Below are 23,925 nucleotides of genomic sequence, written 5' to 3'. Positions count from 1 at the left end.
TAAAACGATTACACTTCTGTACGGTCAATAAGAATTAAAATATCCCTTTTATAGTTATTGCTATACTGGATGTAGGTTTACATTTCTACAGAAGACACATTTCATGCCTACAAGAAAAAGTTTAGCAAAATGCTAATTTGACACAGCTACTGTAAAATTTACTATTATTCTATTACCTTTAGTCTGTTTAGATTTAGATGTTTTTTTTAGGGACTAGATTCAAATCAAGTACCACAAAACTGCCCATACTACTTTAGATTTTGAAGTCTACTTTATAAATATTGTTAAAAGTATAAATAAATACAATTTACATTCCCCAAAACATAGGGGGCGCTCTTGTAAGTTCATCAATGGAAATTGGAAGTCATCTAGTGGTAATGTTTGGTACTGCGGCCAAACAAAATCTTACTCAAAGCGCATTTTTTGAGATATCAATTTCAAATTTGGAATAAAGTGAGTTTTAGGCTAAAACATATTTTGTAAAATACATTTTGTTTTATTATAGCCAACATTTTATCATACAATTATTGTTTTATAAATTTCATAAACTTTAATGCACTTAATTTAAAATTTTTTTTAATTTTTAAAAAATGTTTTTACTTCAGCTACAATCTGACTTTAATAAAATGAGACCAAGCTTTAATCTGTGCACCAAAGCTTCAAAAATTGGCCATTTTAAGTAAAAAAAATGAGGGCGTCATTAACATTGTTTTAATATTTAACACTCAATTCAATTTACCATTATTTGTATAGCGCTTTTACAGTGTAGATTATGTCAAAGCAGCTTCACATAGAAGAACATAGTAAATTGAAACGGTGTCAGAGCAGTTTTCAGTGTTTCAGTTCAGTTTAGCTCAGTTCAGTGTGGTTTAATAATCACTACTGAGAGTCTAAACACTGAAGGGCAAATCCATCGATGCGGCAAGGAAAAAACATGACCTATTGGTGAAACTGAAGAAAAAACCTAGAGAGAAAGCAGGCTCAGTTGGGCACGACCATTTCTCCTATGGCTAAATGTCTTGTATAGAGCTGCAGTCTAGGCGCCGGAGGCTGGAGAATGCTGGACCTCAGCGAAGACTTGTCTGTCCCTGGAGCGTCACAGGAATCAGTCTCATGGTCTCCACTCTTCTATGACCACCACAGCAGCTGCTTAGGATACGGTCTGGTCCAGGATTATGAAAACCTTGGGATCATCTCTTTGTTGGTCTTGGATCAAATCAATGGTGCTGCATAGTCTGAGGGCCTCGGGATGAGTATCCCCAGGTGGAAATAGAGAATAAAGAGAATAATTAGCGTAGCTGCTGTTCATAGTGTATATAAACGAGATGCAGAAACCTATGTATCACACCGCTAAGTGATGCACTGAGTGTATGCTTAACTAAAAAGATAGGTTTTTAATCTAGTTTTGAACTGTGAGAGTGTGTCTGAGCCTCCGACATTATCAGGAAGGCTATTCCAGAGTTTAGGAGCCATATATGAGAAGGCTCGACCTCCTTTACTCGACTTTGCTATTCTAGATACTACCAGAAGCCCTGAGTTTTGAGATCTTAAAGAACGGCTTGGATTGTAGCGAGACAAAAGGTTGGTTAGATAAACAGGAGCTAGATTATTTAAAGCTTTTAAAGATAAGAAGCAATATTTTAAAATCAATATGAAACTTAACAGGCAGCCAGGGTAAAGAAGATAAAATTGGGGTGATATGATCATATTTTCTAGACCTGGTAAGAACTCTGGCAGCTGCATTTTGTACTAGCTGAAGTTTATTAATAGAGGATGCTGGGCAGCCAGCAAACAGAGCATTACAGTAATCCAGCCTAGAAGTCATAAAAGCATGGACTAGCTTTTCTGCATCTGATATGGATAGCATACTTCATAACTTAGCGATAAGTTAAATTGCTGTCTAATATGACACCCAGATCTTTTATAGTAGAGCTAAGGCTAACTTTGTATCCCTCTAATTGCAGGTCAAGTTGTGAGATCTGCTGTGTACAGGATTTAGGCCCAATAGGTAATAATTCCTAATATCTAAGGCACAATGTTTTTCAGTTTTACCCAGTTTGACTTTTTATTACTGTGGCACACATTTAAATGACAAACGTGGTAGGATAAAATGTGGCATATGTCTCCATAGAGGGTTTGTGGAAATGCTCAGACTGTACAATCTGCGCAACAACGTCTAGACAGTCAAAAATAAATTGAATTAAAAACCCCAAATCCCCAACTGCACCCAGAATTTCTACTGATTTTGACAAAGTTGTGTGTGACGTGTCTCTGTGGGCCCCTCCATCCCTCCCATGAAGATGAAGGTCTTTCATTTAGTTGCGTCTGACAAAAGAAATCGCGACTTGGTACAGAAGCAGCAGAGGCATATTTTAAGACACAAAGAGAGCGCTCTCTTTTCCAGTCACAAAGCACAGAGGAACATCCAACAAGAACACAAGAAGCACTAGAAGCTTGGAGGATCAGTGTGCTTTCTTCAGCTTGGAGAGCCCTGTGAAGCGTTTGATCTGAATATGTAACCGGAGCACTGTTGGAGAGTGTATCTGGAGCTCCAACCACGGAAAATGTGTGTGTGGTGGAGGATAAACTGTACATGGGCGAGTGGAGGGGTTTGACTATGCATGTTTTGTCTGCTCAGAGATTCTCTCTCGTCTCTACTCTTTATATTGTGATTTCATATTTCAGCTCCCCTCAGGTGAGCGAGATGAAGTGTTAATGGAGACGATGTGGAGCCCTGGTGATGTCCCATCAGTCCACAGACCCGGCTCACGCAGGAGAGCATCAGTCCTACTAATCAGCAGAGAGAGCAGCGCGCATGGAAAGCTGCCATCCTTACCTCCTCAATACTAGGGTCATTTCATCCCCAGCAGGGCTTCCTCATATGGAACCTCATTTCTCCTCTGGATTTCTCATCTGTATCTGACTGGGCCCAGTTACTCCACGCCCACTCCCTCCGCTGAGCTTTAAAGTCCTGCTGTATAACTCCAAAAAATTTTTACACTTGATTTGTAACCGTGTCTCCGTCTGTAGACATGAGCAAAAATCGACTTTTGATATTATGGTAATTCGATAGCAGGAGTTCTGCTTTTTTGTCTTGAAGAGTGCACTTTTTGCTGCTTTTCTACCATCAGGGAGCTGGTACTGGAGCCAGTTTCCAGAACTGAAACCTTCTATATTTATTAAATACACCAAAATGCTCCTTTTACATTACATTTACATTTCAATTCATGTTTATTCATATAGCACTTTTCACTATGTAGATTGTGTCAAAGCAGCTTAACATAGTTTTAGTAAAGTCCAGATTTCAGAAATGAAGTTCAGTTTAGTTTAAATTTCACTGCTGGAAGTTCAAACACTTAAGAGGAACTCCACTGAAGCGCAGCTCCACAAGTCCCGATCCGAGCAAGGAAAAAAAAACTTCACCATTTGACTAAGTAAAAGGGAATAAAACCTTGAGAGAAACCAGGGTCTGTTGGACATGACTATTATTCTTCTGGCCAAACTTCCTGTGTGGAGCTGCAGTCTAGGCACCGGAGGCTGGAAAAGCTGGACGTCTATCTTGGAGAAGCTGCAGGTGTGAGTAGGGTGCCGGGGGGGAGGTCAGGCTGGCCCACAGGATCAATGCGAGGACTCGTTTGTCACTGTGGTCTTTCAGCAATCACTCTCAGGATACGGCCTGGTCCAGGATTATGGATCCCTTGGGGTCATCTCTTCACAAGTCCAAGCATCAGTGTCTCTAGGGACCTCGGAATGAGTATCCACAGGTGGAAATAGAGAATGAAGAAAATAATCCGCGTAGCTGCTGTTCATAGTGTATTTAAACCAGATGCAAAAATGGAGTGTCATAAATGAAAATAGCAGTTATGTAACAAACATGTAAAGCATATGAGAGTTCCTAACACAATGTCTGGTGCATTAAGACTGGAGGAGTGTGTCCTGCAGGTGGTTGTGAAGCCAGCTCACCTGTGTGGCGCATACTCATGCATCATACTGTTATGTGATGCATTGTGTGTATGCTTCACTAAAAAGAAACTGAGAGTTTTAAACTGAGAGACTGTGTCTGAATTTACACAAATTTACACACGTAAATAGGCTCAACGATGGGCTAAAAACCTGCAGATTTCTGTGCACTTAGAATCCATTTACTTATAACCTCTCTTATTTTAAGTAGTTTAAAGAAGCAGCAGCATTTAATAAGTTAATAAGTGGGAATTGAAAATTATTTGACCACACCTCACAGGTAAATTGTGAACAGGTAAAAAAGTATTTTTTTAGATTTTGAAGGCAAATAAATGTTTTATTTTATTTCTTTTAAAATACAAATTGCAACTCTGCATAGTTTTTTTTCTTACAATTAAAATTCAGCAATTGAAGTGTGAATTATTATCTTTTATTATTATTATTAATATTATTATTATTTTTTTTTCAGTGCCCAGCATGAATGTGTACTAATAATGCTAATACTTTCTATGGGATAAATTCACATCTACACTCAATTCGCATATACTTTGCTGCTGGTTTAAACTACTTAAAACAAGTTGAAAACACAATTTTAAGTTTTTTCGGAGGGACAAAATAATTATGTTCAATCCACTTAAATTTGTAAAAATGATTAAGTTAACTCAATTTATTTGCGTTGGGACAACATCAAGGACTTGTGTGGAACCCAGCATTTTTTACAGTGTAGGTTAGATTAGGTTTTTTTTTTGCTGCGTCTAAACTGATTTCAAATGTATTTTCTACTCCTAAAGATGTTGGGTTACCCCACTCTTATTTTTAATATGTTTTGATTAAGTTAATGAATATAGCTTTTTAATAAAACTGTTTTGTTTAAATGCTAGCCAAGGATATAGAAAATATTCACTTGGACAAATGGACAAAAATCTAAATTTTCAAAGACATTCAATTTTTGCTGTTCACGGTAACGTTTAAAATTAATCTGATTCTTTCTGAATAGCACACAACAATTACCACTGTATTCTGTAAAGTTTTAGAAGCGACTAGCACTTTTAAATATGGGAATTTATTGGATTATTCATTACTCCATGCATATCAAACCTGACTTGCTCATAAAATTGTGATTATTAACACAGTGGTGAGCCTAGCAACAATCTGATGTGCCAAACGTTTCATACAGTACTAATACAGTATTATGTTGAACTGTTTTAACAGTTTGTTTTGCTTATCCTCAGAAGTAGAGAATTATAAATGTCTTGTACAGTTTATGGATCCAATGAAGCCAGTAGATGTTCAATTCTTTTAGATTTATTTGAACTTGATTGTTTCTTCTAGAAAGATCTGCCAACACTAATAATTGAAGATATACCTTGTTCCCTGTGAGTTCTTGCACCATGCTTTCAGAAGAGACATACTTTAAAAGTATGATTTGCATTTTAATGGGTCAGTAACTAGTAGTTCAATTTTATATACCCTGTTTTTCGCAAAAACATAAAGGTACAGAAATACTTTAGGTGTTAAACTATTTGATCGTATTTGTGCTGGGTTTTGTAGGACAATAGTTATGTCATCGTTCAACTTTTTAAGGCAGCAGAAGTTCTAGTTAGTTCTCAGTTTGAGATGCTCTCCAGCATGAGAACAGTACCATATCTGTGCCTGCCCCATGCCCTGGTTGTTGGCCTAAACAGGAGGTGGTTCAGGAGATGTCTGCTCAAGTCTCTACAGGGACACAGAAGCGGATTGATTACCCAATGAAGTCTGTGTTTTGCCTGCTTTCTGTCCTACGTGGTTTGTGTTCCAAGCTCGACAATATGAGCATCGCTGGCAGCGATTCAATGGATTTATTTGTACCAGAGCAGGTTGTGCGTTCGGCAGCCTTGTTCGTTTTTGTTTTCCCGAATGTGTCTTCGCTTGTCAGAATATGCCGCTCTCTCTGCCTCACATTCCATTAAGAGGCTTTTCTGGAGGAGCTTATGAAGTGCAGAGAGAACTAAAGCGGCAAAAAGTGTTTGAATAGAACAGAAGAGTCAATAGACGTCTGAATAGACAGACTCTCTCTCTCATTACACTGCCTGATTAAACAACGAGAAAAATTTTCGCGATGAATCAGACTTATTGTAAAGAGCCTCCAGTGCCTTCTCTCTTCCTTTCTCGCTCTCGGAGCGGTCTTTTAAAGTGGGATAAATTGTGGAGTAATATAAACAGAGGATTGGTCTCTCCTGGAGCAGACGATGATTGAATACGAGGGCCCCTGCGTCGGGAAGTGGGTTAAGTCAAGGAGTTATTAAGAAGACGGCTGGAAATGACAGCGATGCCAAATGGAGCCAGTGGCTTGGGACGGGTTTGAAGCCAGGATGACTTTTCAGGATAAGAGCTGGATTTAAATAAATTGACCTTCCCTTCCCGTGACTAAAACGGATTGTTGTTGGGAGTTTTGGGGCCAAAGCGAGCGGTAAACATTTATTAGAAATCCATAGCCTTGGAACAAACAACACTGCTCCCCTCGTTTTCCTCAGCATGCTCCACAAAGCCCCATCGTCTTAACTTTCAATCCCAGTTACGTAATCCATTTACCACCTGTAAAGCATCCCGAGGAGATTGCCTCCTCAACCGATTGGTCAACAAGCTTTTTAAGGATGTCACACAGACATCTCTTTTAATTCTGTTTAAGACGCCACTGCATTCGGGATGAGTGCAGATGTGGAAAGTCGCAGCGATGCCCAATTAACTAAGTGAGCGAGCCACAAGATGCACACTACGTAGTCATCAATCTCTCCTCCCGGTAAGCACATTATAATTTACAGCTGCAAGCTGTGGCTTTACAGCCTAGTTTCGCCTTCATGACTTTGTGCTGAAAACGTGTCAGGATTCTAAGCATGGCATGAATCAACTGTGGCATCCTCTTTTTAGTTATTTTAGTGTTTTATATCCTAATGTCGAGTGTACAGAGAGTTAATTGGTTTTGGGGGAATGTGTGTGTGTGTGTGTGTGTGTGCAAAGATGTTGTGTCAACTAGATGTGTGGTTTTTAATGGATGTACTGGTTTTGGTGGTTTACGAGGACACAAATTTGTATAATGATTTGGGTATGGCCTGGGAATTACTAATATGAAGGTGGATTATGAGGATTTGCCCTGTGTCCTCATAATTCAGAAGGCTTAACAATCATACTTAAAAGGGTCTTTTGACATTCATCATTTACCATGGGTTTCCTGTGAGGGTTGAGTTTAGGAGTTGGTGAGAGGTAAGACTGTATAATAAGCAGTTTTTACATTATAAAATACAGTAATCCTATGGAGAGTCCTCATAAACCACCAAAACCAACGTGATAATTTTGAAACGGGTTTCCTGTGAGGGTTGGGTTGAGGGGTAGGGTAAGGCCACATAATAAGCAGTTTTTACAATTTAAATACATTTCTTTGGAGAGTCCTCATAAACCACCAAAACCAGCATGTGAGGTTTTTGTGACTGGTTTCCTGTGAGGCGTGGGTTCAGGGGTAGGGTAAAGCCATATAATAAGCAGTTTTTATATTATAAAATACATTATTGCGATGGAGAGTCCTCATAAACCACAAACACTAACATGCAAGTTTTTTGAGACTGTTATTCTCTGATCGTTGGGTTTAGGGGTAAAGTAAGGCCATATAATAAGCAGTTTTACATTGTTCCAATGGAGAGTCCTCATAAACCACCAAAACCAACATGTGAGATTTTTGTGACTGGTTTCCTGTGAGGGTTGTGTTTAGGGGTGGGGTAAGGGCATATAATAAGCATTTTTTACATTATACAATATATTATACTTATCAGGAGTCCTCATAAACCACCAAAACCAGCAAGTGAGATTTTTTTTGACTGGTTTCTAGTGAGAGTTGTGGTTAGGGGTGGGGTAAGGGCATATAATAAGCAGTTTTTACCTTAGAAAATATATTATTGCTATGGGAGTCCTCATAAATCACCAAAACCAACATGTGAGTTGTTTTGTGACTGTGTGAGCAAAAGAGTAAGACACTGTTCATCTGACAGGCTGAGTGTTGTTTGGCATGCGCTCTCTCTGGGTGTGTGGGACTGCAGGAACAACAGCTTAGTTTTCAGTGCACTCTTGTCGGATGTTTAAGAATAGGCTGTCCCTGCCAGCGCTGGTCTCTTTCCTCCCAGGTGTCTGGTGTTTGCAGACCACCTGTGCTGTAGAAAAGAGGGAAATATGGAAAAATTCTGATAAAAATGTTACATGTTGTGTGTAGAGTTTATTTTGCTCAACTATTATCAACTGGTCATATAGGTTTACATTTGAACTATATGTCCATATACTATATATTGTCTCTCCCAAAAGATATCTTGATGTCATGAGCAACATCAAAAAACACATTAAAATGCAAATCAATTTGATGTCAAAACCTTGATGTACAGTTGACATCCACACTTTGATGCCCTTTTGACCACCAAAATAACGACACAATAATATTTATAATTTAAGAAAAGCTTTATTTATCTGAAAGCTTTACACTGGATTTTGTATCCCTACAATTCATGTAATTTACCTTAATGTCTAAACAACATAAAATTGACTGTAACAAACACAATAGATTGACTGATCTATTATCAGTGTCAAAAATGTATGAAAAAATTAATTACAGGACAGTCCTGTAATTATGGTGGCTTGCGAAAGCTAACATACTGTTATACTACAAATTATTCTTCTGTCATCTTCTTCTGAGACTAATTTCTATATGCATCTATATACTTCTAGACCGTTTATACTGCAACCACCAAACTAACAGCAAACCTCCAAACTGGTCTGACTTGGGCTGCTATATCTTTTCCAACTGATCTGACTTACAGTTTTCTGAAAACTGATTTGGAAAATTCCGAAAAGTCCCATTGACTTACCATTGGACCAAATTTTATGACCTCATAACTTTCCGCCAGACTATCATACAGACTTAGTTACGCTCATTTAACTCAGACTACCAATCTGCTAATCACTGATGACCTTTCAACTTACTAGCCACACCCTAGCAACCACTTATGGCACCTTAGCAACTGTCCCATAGACTTCCATTGTAAAAAAACTTCCATTGACTTCACATTGGACATACTAACAATATAACAATCCATACTAGGAATTTACTAATCCATGCTAAAAACTTACTAACAAACATGCTAACATACTAATCACACTAGAAACATAGTAACAATATATCAATCCATACTAACAACATACCAAAACATACTAATCATACTAGCAACATGCTAATTGATACTAAATTCATGCTAACAACATGCTAGTTTATACTAGAAACATCCTAGGTACATGCTAATTCATGCTAGAACCATGCTAACAACATGCTAATTCATGCTAGAACCATGGTAATTTGTTAGCAACTGCCTAGCAACCACTCAGGACACCTTAGTAACCACCTAACAACACCCTAGCAACCAATCAGAACACCTTAGCAACCTGCCTAGCAACCCCTTAGCAATAACTCTGAAAATCCTAGCAACACCTAGGCAACAACTCGGAACACTCTAGCAACCACCTAGCAAAAAACATGCTAATCCATACTAGAAACTTGCTAACCTATATGCACTTATCTATCTATAGATATGCCTACTGAGAAAACGCGAGTGATCTAAAGTGGTGTCGCACCTTACTGCTGTAATGTGCGACAAAGCACAACGTGGTCTAACACAAGAAAGACATAACCAGCAGGGGGCAGTTACGTAACATAGTGAACATACTGAACTGATATACTGTAGCAGCCAGAGGCATGCGAGCAGAAGCAGAGAGGTGTGATGCTCCGCTAAGCGTTCCTCCATAGTCTTGCGAACTGCCCAAAGCAAGCGCTCCGTAACATTCCGCTCGCCACTAATCCAATACAGCTCAGATCCACGCCAACTTAAAATTCCTCTAGAATCTAAAATCTTAAATGGCTGCCTAAAATTAAAGCACGTCGATAAAATAAGTTTCTGTTTCAAAGCGGCATTCTTTCTTGTGCTTTTTTTTCTTTCAGTACAGTTTTTTAATAATATTTGAATAGACCTAAGGGATCAACTGTGTATTTTATGGCCTATTTATTTAAACAGCTGTGCTTGTGTTATCTTATACTATGGTTTAACTGACCTATTTTAAACTATGGAGCTCTGCCAACTGTTCAAACTTCTTCAAAACTACTTAAATTTTTTAATTTTCAAAGCTACTTCAAACTTTCAGACTCGGCTTTCTCAAGCCACCATAAAGTTTGTCTACAAACTTTAATTTTCTAGTTGATTTTGTGATGTTTTTTATACCAATTTTTGATCTCTTTGACATCAAGGTAGTTAACTGAAATCAAATCGATTAGCATTTTTGATGATTTTTTTTGTTTTGAAATCAAGGTTGCTGGGTTGTTTTATATGCGCTCTATGTTGCACTGGTCAGCAGGCCAATTTTATAGGTGTGTATACAAATAAATCAGGTTTTCGTTTGCACATCTTCACAGGTCATGGCTTGTAATTCAATAATTCATTCATTTTCTTTTTGGCTTAGTCCCTCTTATAAATTTGTGGTCGCCACAGCGGAATGAACCACCAACTTATCCAGCATATGTTTTATGCAGTGAATGCCCTTCCAGCTGCAACCCATCACTGGGAAACATGGCTTGTAATATTGAACTCAATAACTCTGCACCTTAACCACACATATTGTTTAAAAAAACATTATTGGGTACATATATGATCAGCTTTTCTCATGCTTAAGCTTTTGGGATTACGTGTGTATACATGGGGACGAGACGTGTAGATTCTTGTCGTACGGTGCCAGATTTAACCTGCATCTTGTTTGTAGGCTCGACAGGTAGCTGTGAAGCTGGAAGCCAGTCGCCCCTGACAGCGGCATCAATATCACGTCTGGGGGCCACAGGCGGGGAAGAAATTTCTGCTGCACATTTCACAACTCCCATTGATACTTTCAGCGGTTGCCATGACAGCAAGGTGCAGTGGTTTTAATGGAAGCGATTTTGTTAATATAAAACTGAGGCGCGGCCGTAACATCTCTCCCACGGTGCAGCCGCTCTCCATCGATCAGAGGTGAAAATGCAGCGCTCCAGGATCCCATCTGCACCCTGCATTGTGCACTCTTATTAGGACAAAAGAAGAGCAAATGAAATGAAGCAGTCATAGGATTCATGATGTGTCCCAATTAAGACATAATCAGAGCACATCTCAGTAGTGCGGTGGCTCTTTCCCTACCCACCGGCACCAAAGAGCAGAAGGTTTTCTTGTCTCGCGGTGGTATGCGTCTTTGATTGCTTGTTAGGCTTCATGTGCCATATGCATATCTAGAGATCTGTCACTTTGCTTATTTGAAGTAGAACCTGATTATGTCGAAGTCTCTCTTTTTTTGAATGTTGAAACAATTTGTTAGAGAAGATGACAGAGAAGAACTCTACTGCTGATGGTGCAGGGGGTTTCAAACTCAGAGGCTAGGGGAGTTCAAGGCCAAACATTCTTTCATTCATTTTCCTTCGGCTTAGTCTCTGTTTCAGAGGTCGCCACAGTGGAAAGAACAACCAACTAGTCTAGCATATGTTTTATGCAGTGGATGCACTTTCAGCTGCAACCGCGTATTGGGAAACACCCATACACACTCATTCTCCCACACACACACACACACACACACACACACACACACACACACACACACGCACACACACACACACGCACACACACACACACACACACACACACACACACACACACTCATACACTACAACCAATTTAGTTTATTAAATTCCCCTATAACGCATGTCTTTGGACTGTGGGAGAAACCAGAGCACCTGGAGGGAACTCACACGAACATGGGGAGAACATGCAAACTCCTCACAGAAATGCCAACTGGCCTCGAACCAGCGATCTTCTTCCTGTGAGGCGACAGTGCTAACCACAGAGTCACCATGCCGCCTCCATGGTCAAACATTTGGCTGGGCTTAGGAGTGTTTACTTCAACATATGTGACCGTGCGTCACAAAACTGCTAATAAGGGTCACTTTTCTGATTGATACGTTATCTAAAATCTGAATAAATTAGCTTTCCACTGATGGATGGTTTGTTAGGATAGGACACTATTTTGATGCAACTATTTGAATATTTAGGTTCTGGGGCAGGGTACATGCAGGAATCCTAAAGGTAATTTCAATACCTTTTTAAGATTTTTTTTAAAGACCTCAGAATATTTTAAGACCTCGTCGCCACTTCTAATCAAGTTCTAATCAGTATCAAACCTTTAACTTCTGTACTAATAATAAACAGTTAATAAGCAATTGTAGTTAAATGTAGCAAAACCATGCAACAGAACTCAGATAATCTCAGAAAAAACAAAGCTTGAAAGAATAAATTATGTTTTCTGTGACCGGCTTCAGCCACTGTTTAAACTCATCTTACTCCAACCAGGAGTGTCCAAACTTACATTTTCCAGCTTGGCCAGATGTGCCCGGGACAGAACCATTCGTGTGGATTGAGCACGCCATTGTTAATATTAGGAGAAAAATAAATTTATTTCTGTTTTTTTGGAGTTAAACACTTTGGACAACGCTTGAACAAAATTTAAGACCTCGTAAAAACGTGATTAAGACTTTTTAATATCTATTAAGGGCCTTAATTATCTCATAATTGATTTATCAACTTTTAATACTCAAGACCCCACAGGCAAAAAAAATCTAACATTTTGAGACAATAGCCTTTTAAAGTTGTCTAAATTAAGTACTTAGCAATGTGTAGTACTAATCGAACATTTTGTTTGATATATTTGTTTTGATATATTTTATGATAGGACATTAAAAAAATCTCTTTACAAAATATCTGGTACATGATCGTTTTTGGCATTTAAAAATAAAAGAAATCATGTTGACCTACGTAAATAATGTATAATTGTTTTTTGTCAAAATATACCCATATAATATAAGACTGCTTTTGTGGTTTGGGGTCGCATATACCACATGCAGTATTACTTGTTGTATGTGAAAGTATTTATCATATAATATTTTGTATTATTATCATTTTTCAGTTTTATTTAGCATTTTTATTCATGGTGAGACTATGTATTAAGCATGAGATACAGAAACCAAATCTACACTTTTCAATTCAATTTTGTTTTATTCATGTTTATTTGTATAGCACTTTTACAATGTAGATTGTGTCAAGCAGCTTAACATAGAAGTTCTAGTAAATTGAAACTGTGTCAGTCCAGTTTTCAGAGGTGAAGTACAGTTTAGTTCAGTTCAGTGGTTTAATTTTCGCTGCTGAAAAGCCCAAACACTAAAGAGCAAATCCATCGATGTGCAGCTCCTCAAGTCCTAAAGTAAGCAAGCCAGGGGTGACAGTGGCGAAGAAGAAACAAAAGTGAAGGAAAAAAAAACCCGGAGAGAAACCAGGCTCAGTTGGGCACGACTATTTCTCCTCTGGCCAAACTTCTTGTACAGAGCTGTAGTCTAGGCACCGGGGGCTCGGGAACGCTAGACAGTTATCATGGAAAAACTGTAGGTGTGAGTAGGTTCAGGTAGGCCCACAGGATCAGTATGGAGACTTGTCACTAGGTCATTCGGGAATCAGTCTCATGCACTTCACTCCTTCATGACCACCACAACATCTGCTCAGGATACAGCCTAGTGCAGGGTGATGGAGAAATCTAGGAGTCCTGTATGGTTTGCATCATCTCTTCACAGGATTACATCTCTAGAGGCCTTGGGTGGAAACAGAGAACAAAGAAAACAATTAGCGTAGCTGCTGTTAATAGTGTATGTAAACAAGAAATATTAAATATAAATGCAATAAAACTGCTATAAATTAAAATAGCAGTGATATAAAAACAAACATGTAAAGTGTTTCTATCAAAATGTCTGGTGCATTTTTTACTGTGTTCACACCAGACACGGAATGCGCGAATAAATTATGCTATTCGCGTTTAAATAATGCGTGAACTTTTTAAGTTTTCTTGATTCATTCATGTGACAAATTTGCTTCATTTGCACATCAAATTCGCTTCATTCGCACGTCAACTTTGCTTCATTCATATGTCAAATTTGCTTCACTGTGCATCAAATTCAATTCACAATAGACGTGGATTCACATCATAGGCAGGGCTTTTGTCTGCCCGGTGACTCGAGCTTCGTTGTTAAATGGCTAACATGGATTATATTAAGAGAACAGCTGCTTTAGGAAGTGCTTTAGGAAGGCTGAAAACAGTAGAATCCACTAGATTCTTTCTGAGAAACTCCTCCAGAAATTTAACCTGGATGATGGTAGTTTTCAACAATGCTTCCGACTGAGCCGAGCCCAGTTTGATGAACCGTTGTCTGGTGTCTGCAAAAGGATTTCCCCTCAGGACACTAACAACTGGCAATAAGTTGTAATCGCGCCCCTACAAGAGCAAGCTGCTGATTAGTTTACTTAGCGCGAAAGTCCGCTGTAGTTCAGATTTTCCAACTCGAGTGGTCATCGCGTTAATTGCGTGAATTGTGCCGCAGGATATTCTTGTCTTTGGATTAACTAAACATGTAAATCACTCACGCTTGACACTTCATCCTCATCTGGTGTGAACACAGCATTGAGACAAGAGGAGTGTGTAGTCCTAAACTAAACACTAAAACTCGTTGGCAAAATATTTATTGTGAAAAGCACTGCACAAAAGTATTTCAGCTGAAATGTCTTTTCATGTTTATATAGCCTGACGTCAAAGTTTGAAAAGTCCTTTCATAGCACTTTTGATATGTTGTTCTGTGCCTACAGTAAAAATCCTGTTGGAGTAAAGAAAAGTTAAGCCTGTGGAGGATCCTTTCCTTCAGGTTTGTGCAGCGTCGGTGCAGAAGCAAAGTGTGCATTTTCTTGACAGTGACAGAGTAGTTCTCGTAGTTCTGCCATGCTTCTCCTCCCCATCTCCCCTCGGTCCAAAATGAAATAAATAAAGAGTAGAAAAAAGAGCACCAATCAGAAGAGTACACCTGTTCCTGTGGGCCACGCTGATGTCATCACCCTCCTCTCTCCATCTCCCGGGAAGCCTGCGACGTCCTCCACAGGGAATCCTGCCACGGAGGTGTGAGACAAAAACGAATCGTCCAGACAATATTTATCTCACTTATGGCAGTCCAACACATTGCTGCCGAGCAAATCTTGCCCACTCTTTCGCAATTCCATGCTGATTTCTGTCCCAACACAAATCCTGTGTGACTAAAAAGACTGGCTCGTCTTGCTCGCTGCGCTCAGGTCCCAACTCTCCCCCTCTGCGCTACGTTATCAGACGCTGCGCAGATCACACACAGTGAGGGTTTCGTAGGAGTCGTGGCCTGGGCGGATGACTTGGCAGATTCTCAGCCAAGTTGATTAGCTGAGTGTTCACAGACACAGCTGCCACACTGCGCGGTAATAAGAACAACATCCCCGAGTCGTGCACCATTATTCTGATTATGATGGTATTCTAGCTATGACAATGTGGTAATTAGAGGATCTGCATGCTTCGATGAGTCTTCATCACCACTCAGCCCCCAAGATATTCCTCATCTCTGGCTGAAGGCTAATAAGCACCCAAGCACATATGAGCCAGAGGAGGAAGACACCTGTGCACATGGAACGGCAGGACCAACAACTTGTATCTTCATGTCTAATCCATCAAAAACCTACGCATTTCAGTAAACAACTACCTTCATCTGGGTAACCGTGTCTGGAGTTTCTTTTGAATGTTATGGTCTCATGACTCATTGGAATATCTAAACAATACAAAATTAATATATTAAACACAAGGTCAACTCAACAATTATCATTAATTCAGCATTGATAGAGAAAAAAAACTAAAGGGAAAAAATGTATAAATAAAAAAGATGATGCGTGTTATACAACATATTCCTCAAAAAATACTATATATATAGAGAGAGAATAGCGTCAGAATGCCATGTGTGTATAGACTATCCTGTCACAATGCGGCAAAAATCCTACACAATGGTAATAGTTTGATTAAGGTGTTTACAATTAGAGAGCAGCATTTACAGTGGATCTTTCAGCCCATAATATTGTAGTAATATTACTGTAGACATAGTAGCTAAATAATTTTGACTAAGGTGTGTCTTTAGCAGCTGAAAGAGAACTGCTGAAGATACTAACTAACTTTGCCATCTGAATAACATAAAGAACATTGATCACACTCTTACCAAATCTGTAGAGACAGGACAATCAAGTTCACTGTTAGCAAACCACTGTGTTAGCAGACCACTGTAATCCACACGTGAGTCCAGCTGCGCTCTCATAGCAGGGAATTGGAAACAAAACTTTCGTTGCAGCACATTTATAAACACACCACTGACGACCCGTGTCTCCAAAGAATTCTCCTTTATCCACTTGTTTTAATTACAGTTGTCAACACAACGTGGCGTGTCTCTGAACACTGTAACAGTTAAAAACAGTCATCAAAGCTATCATGTATAATGAAGTTGCACCTCATACACAATAGAGTGTGCTGATTGGTTTGAACCAACTCTCTTGAGTTAATGATGAAAACTCAAAGACATCACATTGTACCTGCCGGTACAGACAGCCAGTCTCCACGCTGGAATTCACACAAGGATCTAATCGATGTGACGTAGCTTCTAAAGTTCTTTTTAAATCGGAAGAATGAATTTGCTCCAAATGATCAAAAAACCAACCAATTTTCCCTTTTTAGTGAAATATGTGTGTCCTCATAGTGATTTTAGAAACATGGGACATAGATATGACTGTCAACAGCCCAAACAATGTGTTTTGGTGTTTCATGACCCTTTACACACTTATTTAATACAGGAAGTATGTAATGTATGCAGACAAGTGGCCAAGTGCAAAGACTGCATGTATGTGTATTTAGACAGGTCCACAGATTAGGAATTGTTCTGAGAGAAATGAAATATTGACATTTTCCTGGCCTTCAGTTTTCTCGGATCTTAATTCACCTGAGCATCGTTTTTCAAATCAAACCCAATCAAACATTTTTTTTTTAAATGTGCAAAATTTAACCATCTGTCCGATTCATTATCAAATTGAAGTTAGAATTGATTCAAGAGGATATGAATCATTATTAGCTTGTATTAGAAAATTAATAGTAATATACAGCCCTGGTACTGGTAGCTTCATTCAAGCAATGAACTGTTTATGGGGACTGCATTGACACAGCTTTACAGCTCAGGCCTGCTTTGACTGACAGGGCTATGTTAACAACAGCTAGCAGCGTATGAAAGAAGGGACAGCTAAAATATCACTCATGTGTCTCTTCTCGCTGAGATAAAGACCATGAAGAGTATACGGTTCCTCCGTGTCCACGACTGTGCCCCCTCATGTGACAACCTGTCAGTCTGTTTGATGCAAAGCCTTAGTTCTAATACAACATCACTCAATCAAACAGGGAATGCAGGAATCGGTCTGCTCTGCTGCGTAAATTAGATTGTCAGTCCACGCAATCCTCTTCACACGTGATTATGCTCAACCTTGTCACACTTTAATTGCAACCTCCTGATTGCAGGCTAGTAAGTGGGATATGTCGCCATATTTGCTTAATCAGTGAAAGTAGCACAGGTGTTCAGAAGCTGTTTGTGGAGTTTCCTCTCACTTTTTTTTATGTCCGTAAAAACTTTGGAGAGGGGCATGCTGAATGTCTCAACGGTCCTCCTTCATGGGGAGGACTTCATTAGAATCTAATTAGATGAGTGCAACACTTCCATTTGAATGGGAGTCAGTGGCATGGAAAAGGGAAGTGTGATTTTCCAGTTGCTGGATGCTTAATGTTGTTTTAATTCTCCTCCCTGTTGCTACCAAATTTCCCTCACATCTGCTGTGTTTGCACTCGATCAGTCTGCTGTTGAAAGTAATAGAGAAATCACCCCAGTGAGAGAAAAGCAGGAAAATTCCAGCTCTCCCTCTGTATCTCTAGCCTTATGTTTGCTCTTGCTCATCTGCAATTGGATGAGCGGCTTTCCTGTGGCGGTTTTTATCCGCATTAATCTCGGTCTTGGTAAAAACATCCGCTTAATGAGTTTTACGTGATTGCAATCTGATTCTGCACTTGCACTTGCGTGATACACTCCAGCCGATAAACCACTCGAGCAGGGACGGCCAAATAGCAGGAAATAAAGATCTCTCTCCAGCAGAATAGCTATTTTAATTTCATCTTCGAAACAGGAAGTGAGCACTGAGAGGAAGAAATGGTCAGCCATTGCTCTCTAATGTCCTCCTCTGCTCCTCTGACACGATTCAATTTGCTCACACCGTCTTTATCTGCTGGTTATGTCACCAATGACTCATCTGCCAATGTGAAATGTGCACTTGCTTTGTGGGAACAGAGAAGAGCTTTGCTCTCAGTGGCTACAAGTGTGTGGAAAATCTGAACAATTCAACAATCACACCAAGATGCAAACTGATTTCATAGTCAATATATGTTGATGATTAAAGGGATAGAAAAATTTAAATTCACAAAAAGGCTGTCCAATATATACTCAGGAAATCTAATTGTCTGGTGGTTGAGCTGAATCAACACAATTCTTGAGTTTTTTTGGGGGGAAACTTAATTGTTTTACGTTCAATCCACTGAAATTAGCAAAAAAATTACTTTAATAAATTTAAATTTAATAAATTAAAGTTTTAAAGTTAAAGTTAATCGATTTGTGTTTTGACAACATGAAGGAATTGTGTGAAACCCAGCATTTTTTACAGTGTAGTTTTTTCCCCACTAGACAATAAATGTTGAAGATTTAAGGGATAGAAAAAAGTTCACAAAAAGGCTGTCCAATATATAGGTAATTTTTTTTTCTTCAGAAGAACATTATTTTAGCTGAAGGTGTGGGCATTGATGTGTAAAATAGAAAGCAACAGATACCAGCTCTTTAAGAGTCAAAAATCATATACTGGAAAAACAAAATTAATATCTATTGCTCCTGATGATACAACTAGGTCTTATAAAGCAAAAATTATTCATCTGTGCAAGAAAGTGAACATTATTTATAATAAGGATGTAACCGTTCATAATTCGATATGATATTCAAGATGATACACACTCGGAAATAATGGTACAAGAGCTGTCACTGGGGTGGTACCTTTTCAAAAGATACACATATGTACTTAAAGGATACAGATTGGTACCTCAAAAGCTTATATTTTACCTTAACATTTTAAGGTACACTTTTGTACTTTGTACTAGGTACTAATATGTACCCTTGAGGTATTAATAGGAATCCTTTAGGCACAAAAAGGTTAGGCTTTTAAAAAACTACCAACCTAGTGACAGCTCTTGTACCTTTATTTCTGAGAGTGTACAGTGGTGTAACGGTTTGATATGTGATATCAATGCAACAAAAATTTCCATGCGTTTTAAAACTTTGAAAAATGATGCAGCTTTACTTGACACATCCTTGGACTGCCTTGATGAGCAAAGTGGCACCGAGACGACTCTATACTCTCTCAAATACTTATTTTACAAAAATCCACCCAGAATCTTTAGGTTTAAAATGTGCACCAAACCAAAAGACTCATACCAAAAAGTTCAATATGAATATGTGTCATTACACCTCTAATTTACAACATAATTACCTTTAAACTACAGCCTCTGCAGACCACTGAGTGAACTTCCTGACAAATAATGATGTATACCATTTACACAGACTTCAGTGGAAGTATAATTCAAACAACAACTAAATACCCGTCTTTTACGAAATCACCTGAACCCCTGTGAACAAAACCAAGACCCCACTATTTTCTCCCCCACCTTACCACATGACAACCCTAATACATTATAAATTTTAAATGTGCTAAAGGTGAGTGGACTTGACAAACCACCTGTAGAAACACTCTTCTCTCTCTCTGAAAACAAACAAACAAGCAAAAAAAAAAAAAAAAACACTCCCCCCTTCTTACTCTAGCACTTAGTTCTCTGAGCACTAACTGTTCCTTTGTATAATTAGCACTTTTTGTGTGGATTGCCTCTTCTCGTCTCGTGCTCCTCAGTTGCATCGGACAAAACCATCTGCTAAATGACTAAATTTAATGTACACAGGATGCATCCCCCAAGTGGTTTCAAACCTTAGATTTTTTGTTTGTTTTGTTGAACACAAAACAATTTATTTTCAAGGATGTTTATCAAATGTATTCATTGACTTCCGCAGAAATTCCTATGGATGTCAATGGCTACCAACTACCAAGATGCTTTAAAAGAGGGATGCCCAAACTAGGTCCAGGAGAGCTGGTGTCCTGCATATTTTAGTTCTAATCTTAATTAAACACACTACACACTTGAACCAGCTAATCAAGCTCTTTCTAGGTATACTAGAATCTTCCAGGTAGGTGTGTTGGAGCTTAACTATGCAGGACACGGGTTCTCCAGGACAGAGTTTGGGCACCCTTTTTTAGAATATTTTTTTTTGTGTTAAGCAGAAAAAAAAGAAACTTAAAGGAACAACTAGGGAACAGTAAATGATGATAAAATTTAACCTGTACCTTTAAATGACCACAAACGGTGTCATTTTTTTTGCTCTGCTGCTTTTGTCTTTGCTTTTACTTTGTCACAACACGTTTTGCTAGCCTTTCAAGCTAAGAACTATAATTTAATTTCTCAACCATCTGAAAAACATGGCTTTGTCATAAAACCTTTAGTTAGAGTCAAGTCTTCTCTTCCTGCCACACAACGTCCCCCTCAGGACTGATGAAAGTCTCAGTCAGCTGAAAATGAGCGGCTCTCCACACATTCACATCCAACACCTGTCCAGGGAACCACCAATAGCTGGAAGTGAAATAAGTCAGCCTTTGACTCGGTCAAGTCAATCAGAAAACACTTTCTTGCAAGGTTAGAGCGAACATCAGTGAGTTTCATGTCTGAGAGATGAGAAACATTTACAATCTCTACAGGTGATCAGCTGTGTCGGACCACAGAGCGAGACAACACTGTGCTATACCTCCTAAACCAGAAAACAACACATTTATCATCACGTTTATGGATTATCAGATTGCACCAACAGCATTAATGCATTTCCAAAGGAATGCTGTTGCAGGCTGAGTTGGTGAAGAAGTGCCTGCGCTATAGATCTAAGAAAGGATGTCATGTTGAATTAGAGGGAAAGAGTTGAAGTGTTGCATATTTCTGACTTTCCTGCTATTCAGGTTAAGTTTATATCAGACACTGACAGATACTCAATAGTGTTTTGGTGTGAGTGGTGAGTTCTGGCTTAATATTACAGAGCAATTTCCCTTTGCATCTGTTCAAAATTGGTTTTTACTGGTTTAAAAAATATGGTTTAAAAACTTATCAGATCTTGCCATAACAGGTTGTCAGTGACAGTGTTTTGCAACGATTGCACTGAAAAATAATGGTTAAAAAATGGAGTAAAAAATCTTCTCATACCCTAAAATATCTACAGTGGATGCCACAAAAAATGAAAACTCTTTAAATCCTTTTTTTAATCTATTCTTTTCATCTGATAATTAACAATTGAATTATTCTATCTTCTGTCTGAATAGATTATATGATAAGATTCAAAGGAATAATAAAAATAATAATATGGAAAACGTAATCTGAACTCAGTGTAGTATTGCATAATTTTAATGAAAAATTTGAGTAGGTCTTTGAGATTTCAGTCCAATTCAGGTGTGTCTCACCAGTCTTTATTGTCACTGAACTGGTCTTTTTTTTCTCAATCAATCAATCAATCAATCAATCAATCAATCAATCAATCAATCAATCAATCAATCAATCAATCAATCAATCAATCAATCAATCAATCAATCAATCAATCAATCAAAAATTCAGCCAACCATTCAATCAACTAACGGAGCAATCAACCAACCGATCAATCAACCTACCAACCATTCAACCAACCATTACCCAACCATTCAACCAAATCAATCAACCATTCAACTAACCATTCAACCAACCAATCACTTAATCAATCAATCAACCAACCTGTCAATCAACTAATAAATCATTCAATTGATCAGTCAATTAATCAAACATTCAACCAAATCAATCAACCTACTAATCAATCAGCCAAATCAATCAACCATTCAACCAACCGTTCAAACAACAATTGAATCAATCAATCAATCAATCAATCAATCAATCAATCAATCAATCAACCTAACTACCTACCTACCAACCAATCAACTATTCAATCAACCAACCAATCAACCGTTCAGTCCAATCAGTCAATCAATCAATTGTAGTCTTTCCCTATTACTTCCCTATGTTTAATGGATCTGTAATGTTAAAGAGGGCATCTTCCTCCATCTTTCCCTGCTATATACTATATATATTGTTTGTACATTAATATTATAATTTGTTGTTCCTCTTATTTTTTTCAATTGTACAGGCATGCGGATCAAGATTCTGACGGTCACATCAGCTTCAAGGATTTTGAAAACATCATCAGCTATGGTTTGGAGAACACCTGCATCTCTACATGAGCCACAAAAACATTCGTTTTGGACTATTTATTTAGATGATAAATAAAAGTGAAACAACATGTATTCGCTACTTTTGTTTAGCAATTTAAAACATGACAGTCGGCAATTCACGCTCTCGCTCCAATAGATATTTCTTAGCAATTTCGAGGACACAGTTTGGCATTGCCTGTTGAAAGGCAGAGTAACTTAAGATGCTTGACACTTGGGTTAGATGATGACTTTTGATGTCGTATTGATCCATTTGGACCAAGACTGCACGGTGTAATAGAGAAGCACACATTTCTATTGTGCGGTTGCCTTACAAACTACATTAAATTTAACCCAGCCTCTCAGGGTCTACTTCACTAGATGCCGAAACCCAGCCTTCTGTACTCTCTCTCTCTTAAAATGACTTCTGTGGTTTTTCCGTCAGCCAATTTTATAGCATCTTAAAAAAAATCATCATTGTTCAATTTTCATCTACAAAATAGGCAGGTTGCTTCAAAATTGAAAATTTACTAGCACATTCAGATTCAGTTTAAACTCTCATCTTCAGCGTGTATTAAACAGCCCGAACACGCTCGTTCTGGGAGGATTTTATGCGACTGGTCTTGTTCCACGCGATTATGGTACTGTAAATACTTGTTTGCGTTTCGAGAGATTTGCTGCACTCCCATCTGAATAAAGATTAATTTGTTTTTGTAATCAGTCCTGAGTCTTCATCTGTATGACACGGCGCTCACTCTATCCACAATCCATCAGGGGGCTCAGGAGACATCAAGTAAGGAAATGGCCTTGGAGAAAGAAAAAAAATAATCAAATACAGTTTTAATCAAATACGTGCTTAATCCACTCATAGGTTCATTTTCGGGAATGGCCCGCTGTTCAGATATAAACAGAGAGGCGCTAGTTTAATCTTCACCTTCCTCTTTGAAACTCGATTAAACGAATCCCCCAGTTTGGTTGGTTTATTGTGCTGTGGGATGTGAATGTGTGACACTGTGAGCCAAACTCGTGTGAGGAAAAAAAGGTAGAGCTGCGATCTAAGCCTTGCCAGCAGTGTAAAGAACCCTAGATTAACACATTGTGCGCCTGTTGTTTATTCCAGCCGTTTGAGGGAATAGTCTGTTTTCTTTGTGTACTCGGTAGCTATTTTTATTTTATTTTTAACACAAGAAGATCGCTTTCCATTTTTTGTCATTCGTTTTCATGCTGTGGAGCTGCTGTGGACTGATAGCGAGACAAAGAATTCAACATTTGACTGTTGCTGGACAAGACCAAACGTATTTGGAAGTAATTCTTCCATCATCACTCAACTAGGGAAGAAATGCATGATAACATGATACAGAGGGTCAGACTGAAATTGAATAGTGCAGAGCAAATAAAAAAAAAAGATCTGAGTTCAAAGAGATCAAAGTTAAGTAACACTGTAGGCCGAGATAACATCGCCCGGCTAATGTGATGTTAATTATTTAATTTATACTATTAATTATTTTCATGTTATGGCTGCTAGTAAATAAGCAAATTAATAAGAAAAAATGTGCTGAAAAGGAAATTG

General features: G+C 38.5%; 1 protein-coding gene across 1 annotated transcript in view; it reads left to right on the top strand.

Annotated features, from left to right (window-relative positions):
- The window catches only part of efcab11 (EF-hand calcium binding domain 11), a 108,961-nt gene extending 85,925 nt beyond the window's left edge, over positions 1-23,036 (top strand). Inside the window, exon 6 of the mRNA XM_056477307.1 lies at positions 22,295-23,036. Within this exon, the coding sequence (XP_056333282.1) occupies positions 22,295-22,388 (94 nt within the window). The 3' untranslated portion in view covers positions 22,389-23,036. The remainder of the gene's footprint in view (positions 1-22,294) is intronic.
- Positions 23,037-23,925: the final 889 nt, after the last annotated feature.

Source organism: Danio aesculapii, chromosome 17 (assembly GCF_903798145.1).
Source record: "Danio aesculapii chromosome 17, fDanAes4.1, whole genome shotgun sequence".
NCBI lineage: Eukaryota > Metazoa > Chordata > Actinopteri > Cypriniformes > Danionidae > Danio > Danio aesculapii.
Note: the sequence above shows the minus strand (reverse complement) of the source record. Positions and strands in the feature narration are given on the sequence as shown.